Consider the following 11,830-nt stretch of genomic DNA (forward strand, 5'->3'; position numbering starts at 1 on the left):
AAGGCCAAGATAGTTAGAATTAAACTGCTCAATCTCTGTGGGATGATATTTGAAACTTGACATTCTACTTTATTACTTGTTAACGAATTGTACACTTGCGGTAATATTAAGTTGAAAGAAATATTTCGTGAACAAGTTTTTTACACCGTTGGTTTAATTTTATTTATATTGGTAATAATTTGAACATTCATCTTTGCATTTTCTGTTATTTTGTTGTGTTTTATTTAATTTTATTCAATTTCATTTTTGATTTGCATATTAAGGTCAGCTGAAGGATAATTGATCCCAACTGATCCAGAAATCGAACGAACTCTACATCAAAGGCAGTGAGAAAATAGAAAGGTACAGCAACAAATGATTAACGTGTAGAATAATCCAATTTTTAGAGCAATGAAGAAGGGACAGCGGATGAAGGAAATATGCTCGTGGAAGATTTCATGACCCCTCAGATAATTCAAAGCCAGTCAAGCATCGTATATCCACCGTTTGGATGGTCGAATTTCCAACTGAAGACTAATGTGATACAATTATTTCAAAGCGGTCATCAATTCTATGGAAGGATTGAAGAGAATCCACATACGCATATTTCTTGTTTTCTGGAGATGTACCAACACTTTAGATATCAAGAAATCTTAGACGATGCAATAAAATTAAGGTTGTTCCCACATACACTGCGTGACAAGACAATTGAATGGCTAGATTCGCAACCAATGGCAAGCATCACCACATAGAATGATCTAGTCCAGAAATTCTGCACTAAGTTCTTCCCACCTGCTAAGATTGCAAAGCTCAAGCATGACATCTCTGTTTTTCGCCAAGGTGACTCGAAAAATTTTGATGAAGTCTGGAATAGGTTCAAGAATATGCTGCGAAAGTGTCCACACCATGGAATTAACAAAGGACTTCAGGTCCAATACTTCTATGCGGGATTACTCCCAGCCTTCAAAAGCATGGTTAATTCATCTTCTAATGGATTGCTATCCACAAAGACAATTGATAAGGCACTGAAACTTTTCGAGACTATGGCTACCACGTCAGCTATGTGGACATCGAAATGAGTAGTTCAGAAGAAGACACCAAGGGTTTATGAAGTAGATGTTTATTCCACCTTGTCAGCAAAAATTGATTCTTTATTTCACAAGGTAGAGAACACGACACAATCAGTTACAGCAGCACAGTCGAAGAAGGTCAATTGTGAAGAATGTGGAACCGAACATGTAACAGCAGAATGTCCAATCTTAGTACAAGGAGTAGAGCAGACAGATTTTTCTCAATGGGGACAGCGGTAGCAAAATAACACATATGGGGAACATACAATTCAAGTTGGAAAAGCACCCAATTTTCTCTTGGAGCAATAAAAACTAGAATAAACCACAGGGTCAATATCAGTAGCCAGAGAAAAAGCCTCAATTGAAAGAGATGTTTGGTAAATTCATGGAGAAGACTAATCAATATATGGAAGCTAACAACCAATTCATGAGGAAAATCGAAGCCACCCTTTAAGACCAGAATGCAGCACCCAAAAATTTAGAGACTCAAATGGGACAGAGGGTAGTTGCTTTGACTGGTAGAGCACATGTAGCTTACCGAGTAACACAGAAATAACTCCGATAGAGCATACTAAGGCAATTACAACTCAAAGTGGAAAGCAGCTACCAGAAATCCATGTAAAAAGGTCAGGCGTACATCGAGAAACAGAATCTCCAATGATAGAACCAGTAGAGCATGATGAGCAGATAGAGGAATCCACCCCAGTTGAAAAACCAAAGAAAACACAGTGTAAAGCAACCGTTAACACTCATGAGCCTCCCATACCTTTTCCATAGAGGCTAAAAAAGCAGAAGTTGGAGCAACAATACAAGAAATTTCTTGAAGTTTTTAAGAAACTCCACATCAACATCCCACTCGCCGATGCACTATTCCAAATGCTTGGCTACACAAAGTTCTTGAAGGACATACTATCAAACAAACGCAAGCTAAGAGATCATGAAACAGTAATGCTAATATAGGAATGCAGCGCTAGAACTCAGGCAAAGCTCCCACCAAAATTGAAAGATCCAGGGAGTTTTACGGTCCCTTGCACAATTGGTGAAGTTCATTTTGATAAAGCTTTGTGTGATCTTGGTGCAAATATTAATTTAATGCCTCTATGTGTTTTCAGGAAACTTGGCTTGGGAGAGGCTAAGGCGACTATTGTAACATTGCAGCTGGCTGACACGTCATTGACACATCCCACGGGAAGAATTGAAGATGTGCTTGTCAAGGTGGAAAATTTTATATTCCCTGCATTTTTCCTAATTTTGAACATGGAAGAAGACAAGGACATTCCATTCATATTGGGCAGACCATTTTTTGCAACAGGAAGAGCCTTAATCGATGTTCAACATGGGTAGTTGATATTGAGACTGGGAGAAGAGCAAATCTCGTTTAATGTCTTTGAGGCAATGAAACTACCTAAAGAGACAGATAGCTGCTTCCAGATCGACATGATTGATAAGGTGATCCAAGACTCGTTTTTGCTACACAACGCATCGATGCATACGAAGCTTACATTGCACATTCGCAGTCAACGCAGTCTAATTCAATGGAGATGGAAACATGTGCAAGATTTTTGGACACTAACCCACTGTATACACGCAAAAGAAATTTTAAGGAGCTTTTGATACGACCCACAAAACCACTATCGTCCATTCAGCAGCTGCCAAAATTAGAACTCAAGCAGTTACCGCCTCATCTCAGATATGCATACTTGGAAGAGTTGAGTACACTTCCAGTGATCATCTCGAACACAGTCAATGAAGTGGAAGAAGAGAAACTACTTAGAGTACTCAGGGAGAATAAGATAGCAATTGGACAGACCATAGTAGATATCAAAGGGATCAACCCTTCACTATGCATGCATAAGATTCTCATGGAAGAGAATTTCTGGCCAACCATAAAAAGTCAGCGAAGATTGAACCCAAACATGAAGGAAGTTGTTAGTGTAGAGGTATTCAAACTTTTAGATGTTGCAATCATCTATCCGATATTAGACAGTGCATGTACTAGCCTAGTTCAGGTGGTGCTAAAGAAAGGAGGAATAACGGTAGTGCTCAATGAGAAGAATGAGCTGATACCGACCAGATCAGTCAGAGGATGAAGGGTTTGCATTGATTACCGTAAACTCAATACAGTAACAAGGAAAGATCACTTTTTCCTTCCGTTTATAGACCGAATGCTGGAGAGATTAGCAGGCCATTGCTTCCTCGACGGGTATTCATGTTACAATCAGATACCAGTGACACTAGATGATCAAGAGAAAACTACATTCACGTGCCCTTACGGTACTTTCTCATACCGCAAGATGCCTTCAGCCTTTGCAACGCCCCTGAAACTTTTCAACGTTGTATGATAGCGATTTTCTCAGACATGGTAGAGAAATTTATAAAGATATTTATGGACGACTTCTCGATCTTCTGGTCTTCGTTTGAAGAGTGTTTGGAACACTTGAATTTGGTATTACAAAGATGCAGGAAAACCAATTTAGCATTAAACTGGGAAAAATGCCACTTCATGGTGTAAGAAGGGATCGTACTTGGGCATCGGGTCTCAGCAAAAGGGATTGAGGTGAACAAAGCAAAGATCAGGTTATTGAGAAGTTACCGCCACCAACATCAGTGAAAGGGGTTCGCAGCTTCTTGGGACATGTTGGATTTTACGGGAGATTTATAAAGGATTTTTCAAAAGTCACCAAGCTTCTCTGCAACCTGTTAATGAAAGACGTGCCCTTTGAATTCAATGAGGAATGTCTGACAGCTTTCAATACTTTGAAGGAGAAATTCACGTCAACACTGGTAATTGTAGTACCTGAATGGGAGTTGTCTTTTGAGTTAACGTGTGATGCCAGTGATCATGCCGTAGGTGCATTACTGGGACAGCGAAAGAACAAGATCTTTCATGTAATCTATTGCAAGTCGAACATTGAATGATGCCCAGATCAACTAAGCAACTACTGGGAAGGAGCTCTTGGTGGTGGTCTATGCCTTTGACAAATTCAGATCATATCTCGTAGGGTCTAAGGTCATAGTCTACACAGATCATGCTGCATTAAAGTATCTAAAGACAAAGAAGGATGCTAAGCCGAGATTAATCTGTTGGGTATTACTGCTGGAAAATTGTGACATTGAAATTAGGGATAAGACGGGCATTGAAAATGTAGTAGCAGATCACCTATTGAGATTAGAACAAGAAGAACCAGAAGCGTCGGTGGAAACTAGTGAAATTTTTCCAGATGAGCAGATGTTCAGTGCAGAAGAATCCCCATGGTATGCAGATATCATCATTTATTTAGCTAAGTCAATCCCACCTCCAGATTACTCGAGTCACCAGAAGAAAAAGTTCTTTGCCGAACTAAAATATTATTTTTGGAAAGATTATATTCCCCATAGGCAAGGGGCCAATCAAATTGTGAGAAGGTGTAGTATACCTGAAGATGAAGTACCTAAAATTATTGAATATTGCTATTCATCTGCCTATGCGGGACACCTGGGAGCTTCAAAAATTGCCACTAAGATCTTACAATCAGGATTCTATTGGCCTACGTTGTTCAGAGATGCCTTTGAGTTTGTTAAGAGGTGTGATAGATGTCAACGCACTGGGAACATCTCAAGAAGGAATGAGATGCCACTTAACAACATTGGAGGTCGAGATATTTGACATCTGGGGAATCAATTTTATGGGACCGTTTCTCCCATTGTTTTCAAATCAGCACATCCTGGTAGCAGTTGATTATGTGTCAAAATGGATAGAAGAATGTGATTGCCAACGAACGACGCAAAAATGGTAATTGGGTTCTTGAAGAAATACATCTTTACCAGATATGGCACATCGCGAACAATAATCAGTGACGAGGACAAACACTTTTGCAATCACCAATTCAAGTAATTATTGAGTAAATATGGGGTTAAACACCATGTAGCATCCCTGTATTTTTAATAAACTTGCAGGTAAGTCGAAGTGTCCAATCGATAACTGAACAGAATATTAGATGTCACAGTGAATTCTTCCCGAAAGGACTGGTCTAAAAATTTGGACGATACATTGTGGACATATAGGATAGCATTCAAGATACCGATAGGCATATCTCCATTTTGCCTAGTTTTTGGAAAAGCGTGCCACTTTCCATTGAAAATAGAACACCGGGCATATTGGGCTATGAAACAGTTGAACATGGATATGAAGGCCACCTGTGAAAAGCGTTTATTACAGCTCAATGAGTTAGATGAATTCAGAATGAAAGCATATGAAAACTCGAAGCTTATTAAAGAACGCATCAAAAAGTGGCATGATCTACACATTCAGAAACGAGAGTTTGAAGTGGGGCAGAAAGTCCTATTATATAACTCGAGGCTCAAGCTTCTCCCTGGAAGCTCTAAGGGCTTTGACCACTGACATGCAGACAGCTCGACGTGATATCAGTACCACTCAAACCATGGTGTAGACTGCATATCAGGAGGCCTGATCAGCTAGGCGAGAGATGGAAACTATGAATGAACGACTGAGTATATATGTGGATAGAGTAGATGGAATGTAGATAAGAGTGAACAACACTTGGGACCGAATTCATAACATGGAGGGCGAAATCAAAGCACAGAGTAGCATGATGAGAGCCATGCAATCAGAGCAAGTCCAGCAGTCGGATCTACTGAGGTAGATCTTGGCTCATTTCCCACATCTACCTGGCGATGGCACCGTAGGACCTAGCTATCAGTCACCACCACCACAGTAATCAGGGGAGTTTTATTTAACTCATTTTGCTATTTTTATTGTGCACTTTTCCTTCAAATTATGCTTTTTCACACTTTTATTTTTCACATTGAGGATAATGTACTGTATAAGTTTGGGGGGTGGTGGCATATTTTGAACGTGACACATTTTGGAAACTAAATTATCGGCAGGTAATGTAATCCTTTTAGAAATGATCACATTCCATCAATACTTTGTTACTGTTTGCATATTGTGTGCCTAATGAGTGATTGTTGGATCAATATGCTGTATTAAGTTCATTGCATGCCTGTGTGGGTTTGATAGCCTTGCTAGCAATGATGTGATTATTGAAATAAGTATATGTTAGGAACTGAGAATATGGTACAAAATTTGATTAACTGATACTTGTTGAGGTAGTACTTGACATTCTATATGCACGCCACTCATGCCATACATGCAGGTGAATGATTGGGTTTGAATAAAGCAGGAAAAACCAGAAGATCTCGATTAGATTAAGCCATAATGAAATGTAGACCCATAAACCAAATTGCCTTAATGAATAGTTTCAAGACAGTTTAACAATTACAGGGGAACTGAGAATATGGTGCAGAATTTGATTAACTGATACTTGTTGAGGTAGTACTTGACATTCCATATGCACGCTACTTATGCCATACTTGTCCGGTGAGTGATTGGGTTTGAGTAAAACAGGAAAAACTAGAAGACCTCGATTAGATTAAGTCATAAAGTAATGTAGATCCATAAACTAAATTGCCTTAATGAATAGTTTGGAGACGATTTAACAATTATAGTGGAACATTGAGATAGGTGGGGGCTCTGTGCATGAATTACGTTGTATGCATTGCCTAGACAAGTTAGATGAAAACTAGGAGAAGATTTTAAATTGGGGGTTGATTCTAGAGACCAAATGTATAGAAAAAACAAAAAGGGGGCATAATTTTAGGTTACGAAAATAAGACACCTTTCCAAGTCTTTATGACTCGAGCAAGTAAGCCTTCGCGGATATCTCGAAATCTGGTGCCCTAAAGCCAACTGATTTGGGAGAAACCGACCCAAAACTCGTTACAGTGGTCATATAGAAAGCAAGAGGGGAAGAGGTCAATAAAAACTCATCCGATCGAGCCTTTATAACTTGAGTGAATAAGCTGCAAGGATTTAAAAACTGGTGCCCTAAAGCCAGCTGGTTTGGGAATCACTAGCCTAAAGCTCGTTACAGGGGTTATATAGAAAGCAAATGAGAAGACGACATAAAAAAACTACAATAATACAGAATATGATGGTATGAATAAAGGCCTTGGACATTCAGTTGATAAAAATCACACCTTCAAGGCGAGACAAGTAATTTAGTTTTATCTCGAGTATTGAAGCAATCAAATCTAGGAGAGCCTTTACTTGTTGACATGCGAACCTATGATGGTGAGATCAATCCAAACAAAGAGAGGGTAAGGACTAGAGTCACCTATTCCTTTAACTTTAAAACACAACCCCGGGATAAGTAAGTGAAAAGAATAAGTTTGGGGGGGTTGTGTATCTCTCGAGCAAAGTAAGGATATATTTGACCATTTTGGGGTCGGGATTTAACCAATCATGAGCTTGATATGTTGGCATGACTTCACATACACACGTCAAGTATGTATTCAACAAGTAAAGGTTGATTTCATTCATGCATTAATCGATTTTCTTGAAGCAAAAGACTTAGTCCAATCCTGAGACATGGCAGGTTATTGACCCATGTGTGTTTTTGAGTTAAGTCACTATTTTGTTGGAGGACAAACAACAGTTCAAGTTTGGGGGATTTGATAAGTGCGTTTTTTGTGCACTTATTTAATGCACAAACATGACTAAATCATGAGATAAATATTTAAATTGTTGCTTAAATTCGTTCAATTGTTTGATTGTAGAATATAGTGATGGACATGGTGGAATTCACGAGAAAAAGAAGCGAAAGGACCAAAACGAAACAAAATGAAAGTTCAGGAACCAACATGCAAATATCCAAAAGATGAACCAAAGGAAAAATCAAAGATTAGATCAAGCCAAGTACTAATTGGAGGTTAACATTGATAAAGGGAATGAAAAGAAGGAAGAAACGAGGCCAAGAATGTGAAAAATAATGTTTAAGGACAAAAATCAACGTTAAAAAAAGGGGAACCTATTCTGTCGCATAGGTTATACTTATGCGATCGCATAGGAACCTCCCGAACATTAAAGGGCCAATTTTTGTTAGCCTATGCGACCGCATAGGTTAAGCCTATGCGGTCGCAAAAGCATAAATCAGGGACCGAATCTGTAGTTTCCTATTTTCGATATAATTCTTTTGGAACTCGATTAAGACACGATATAAAAACCTAGAGCCATCATATTTCGGGGAAGAATGTATTGGGAGGCAAGAAAACACATCTTGGAGAGGATTTTGAACCAAAGTAATAAGGATTTACACGAAGATCATCAAGATTTCAAGCAAATTCATAACCTGGTGATGCTTTTTCTTCAATTTATCATGTACTTAGTAATTTTCTCGATGATAGGCTAGGTTTTCATGCACTAGGAGATCGATGTACCATATGATGTAATTTCTTTAATTTCTAGTTTTCAATTTGACAATAAACATGTATTGAATATTTGAATGATTTATATACAATAATTTTCGTCCATAATTAAGTGCACATAATTATGTAATGCTTCGTGGTTTATTTTATCTGTTCGAGAGAAGAGAAATAAATTAGACACAATATAAATCGTCGTAGGGTCCAATAGGAAATAGAGATATATCCCAATGCTTTGCGTGAATCTTTAAATGTTCATCAAACTACATGCATTCTTATATATGCATTTGTCATAGAGATATAGGCCGGTGGTGTATAAGGATAGGTTCAACATCTCTCGAGAGAGTGTTGAATAGATTTAGGAGCATTGATTCGTCAATAATTCAATCGTGTTGTCATTTTGTGAAATTAGGTTTAAGATTGATCATTACATGGGAATTCGTGATCTTAGTGCTTTTAATTTTCATTAAATACAACCAATTTGCGTTCTAAACATTTAATTTGCATTTTAATTCATTAAAATATTGTTTTGCACATTGAGTTCATTCCAATCATCAAGTTTGATTAATTAGGGTTTTTAGAAATTAGGGTTTTACTAATTAGGGTTTCTTTCAAAGAATAAATTTCTATTATGAAGAATTTGTTTCGGTTAAGGCCAAGATAGTTTGAATTAAACTACCCGATCTCTGTGGGATGATAATTGGAACTTAACATTCTACTTTATTACTTGTTAATGAACCGTAAACTTGCGGTAATATTAAGTGGAAAGAAATATTTCGTGAACATTATTCATACCTTAAAATCCGAACATTTGTTTTTACATGCATATGTGAATATGTATGTTTTGCAATGTAGTGGGCTACTAAAGTATTTGGAACAAGGCTTCCATATTGTGGGTAATGGTTTCACAACATGCATAGGAAATTATGGAGAATTGGATGAATTAGATGTTGCTGCTATATTAGAAAGTGGTATGCCAAGGGGAACTTTTGTAAATATTCACCTTGTGAACAAGTTATTGAATGAGAAAGTTGGCCTCAAGCCACTACATATTCCCACTAGAGAGAAGCTCTCTATGTTTGATGGTGCAATGGTAATTTTCATGAACTTTTTTTATGGTTTTTTATTCTGCCTTTTTGAAAGAACTTTTGTTTGATGTCATATTTCTTGGTCAAATTCATCTTCTTTGAAGTGTTTTTTTTTTCCATTAGTATCAGTTTCTATCAATTCCTTCACCTAATACTCCAAGTTCCTGTGTAATTCGAACACTTTTTCACCAATATGCAACTATCAGAGATATAAATCTGCTGGAGTGGACACTATTGTCTTGGCTGGAACAGAATACGAAAGCAGAAGCTCTCGAGATTGGCTGTGAAGGGCATAATGTTACTGGTGAGTCTATGTTATGACTTCTTATGTTAGTAGTTTTTCTTTCCTCTTATTCATCTTTTTCTTCATCATTGAAGAAACCATCTCTGATGGTGATATAGTTATATTTACCTTATAACAGGGAATCAAAGCAGTGATTGCTAAAAGCTTTCAAAAGATCCATCACAGTAATTTTGTTGGAATGGGCATTGTTCTACCATGTTTTAAGTCTTGTGAACTTGCAGACACACTAGGATTGATGTTGCGGAAGCTCTCTCAAAAGATCTTCAAACGGTGGTTTTCCAGGCTCAGTCCAACGTACCTTTCTCTATCAACAACCAATCCAAACGGCTCCAAACCACAACCAATTGATTCACCTTGGTTGCTATTCAATCTTACCCACGTAGGACAAGAAAGGATGATGATTTATCGCCACAAAGGCTAAGAGAAGACACCACAAAGGTATACTATGAAAGAACCACCAATTGCACACGTTATACCAGCGTTCTGGACACCTTTTTTCTCACACAAAGGGGGGCAGCCGGGATTCTCTAGTTTCTTCTCTCAAAATCACACAATCATCATATCAAAGTGGCTAGGGTTATAGCCAAATATATACTCTAGGGTTAGGCTTTATGTTGGGCCATTAAAGGGGTAAACGGGCCAAGATTCAAGCCATCCATAAGGAATACAATTGGGCCGGGTGTAGCGCATGGACTTGGTTTTTGGACTTATTTCATTCATCGGCCTATGCCTATGAAATAATATTAACCCACGTTAACATCATATCTCGGGATTTATTGGGTATCAAAAACCCAACAATTGACAAAACATGAACGTTATACTATTGATCTTCCCGGCAACATTAATGAGATCTGTCCTAGTCAAGACATTATTGTCCAGACTACACTAGGAAATATTTCACATGCACAATCCATTTCGACACTGGGGTGTGCTGTCCTTTGCTTTCCAATTGGCTTATCCAATTCTTACAAGGGTTTGGACTATGGATATGCTTCAAAAAATTTACGTCTTCCACGATATAGCATTTTCAGCTGGAGTTGGCTTGATTCAATCACGGAGGCAAACTTCCATGCATTATTCGAGAATTGACTAACCAATAAGGATCTACATTTCTTAGCTACCGGCCATTGGTGAGTTTCCTCAATTGTAGTTGTGAAGAGTAAAATTTGCATTTTTTGTATCCTTCTAAATGATGGAGATTATTATTATTATTGCAACCTTGAAAAAGGCAAGTAATTTTGATTTCAATACACATGGAAGAGTGTGTTTCTTCATTTTCTCTTCCGAGATTAATTTATTAGTTTTTAGGTGATCTGTGCTACCATGGAAATTGTGGTTAATTCCTGGTATGGAGTATTTCTGGTGTCATTCTCTTCGAGGAAGCTCTTTACCAGTCAACTACAGGTGGAAAGAAGTTTGTGGACTGTTTGCGAGATGAGAAAATTGTATTCAGTATGAAAGCTGATAAGGTAAGTGTTATTATTTTAATATGTTGGAAATGCTTTATTTTAATATGTTGGAAATGCTTTATCTTTGAAAATGCTATTCTCATTGATGCGAATCCCGTAGCAATGGAAACTACGAAACCCACAACGAGATTGATGCGGAACCCAAGAACGCCAATACTAACCCGGTTTTAGATCTCGAACCCTAAGAATTGAACCAAGAAACCCTATATTAGCGAAGAACCTAAAACCCCTTGATTACAATTAGAAGAACCCACAATCTGATTGATAGAACACCACAAGAAGTCGAATCTTGATAAGTTCGAAGATTATTCAAGAAGAACAATAAATTGAAAGAAGAAATTTCTCTCTCTATAATATTAATTCAAAAGTCAAAAGTTCAAAGGTTTTTTACAATGAAAAAATATTCTCCTATTTATACTATTCCTCGAGTAGAAGTCAAAAGGAAATATAATTCTAATAATCTAACAAAATTTGCAAAATATTCGTCCAATATGGTAGGAGTTTGATTAAGAATGAAATTCTAGTAAAATAAGGAAAAAAAGGAAAAAAGGGAAAATCGCGCCCAGAAATGAACCATGCAGTCGCATGGTTATAACTCGTACAGACGCATGGTAATAAAATTTCGGCCATTGAATTCTCGGTCTCATGTCGTGCGGT

General features: G+C 37.7%; 1 protein-coding gene and 1 pseudogene across 1 annotated transcript; both read left to right on the top strand.

Moving 5' to 3' along the window:
* Nucleotides 1-4,818: 4,818 nt before the first annotated feature.
* LOC111388173 lies at nt 4,819-5,430 on the top strand. The gene is made up of 2 exons (XM_023012856.1): nt 4,819-4,919; nt 5,094-5,430. The coding sequence occupies exons 1-2, from the start codon at nt 4,819-4,821 to the stop codon at nt 5,428-5,430; spliced, it is 438 nt and encodes a 145-aa protein (XP_022868624.1).
* Nucleotides 5,431-5,608: 178 nt separating this feature from the next.
* LOC111388174 lies at nt 5,609-10,926 on the top strand (annotated as a pseudogene).
* The last annotated feature ends 904 nt before the right edge of the window (nt 10,927-11,830 follow it).

The sequence above is a fragment of the Olea europaea genome, unplaced genomic scaffold (assembly GCF_002742605.1).
Source record: "Olea europaea var. sylvestris unplaced genomic scaffold, O_europaea_v1 scaffold4636, whole genome shotgun sequence".
Taxonomy (NCBI): domain Eukaryota; kingdom Viridiplantae; phylum Streptophyta; class Magnoliopsida; order Lamiales; family Oleaceae; genus Olea; species Olea europaea.

What these genes read in the sequence shown, in the direction of transcription:
- LOC111388173 (XM_023012856.1), top strand. Translation starts at nt 4,819, where the DNA reads ATGGTAATTGGGTTCTTGAAGAAATACATCTTTACCAGATATGGCACA. An exon ending in TTTTGCAATCACCAATTCAA is followed by an intron (nt 4,920 to 5,093) that starts GTAATTATTGAG and finishes GTGGACATATAG; the next exon opens with GATAGCATTCAAGATACCGA.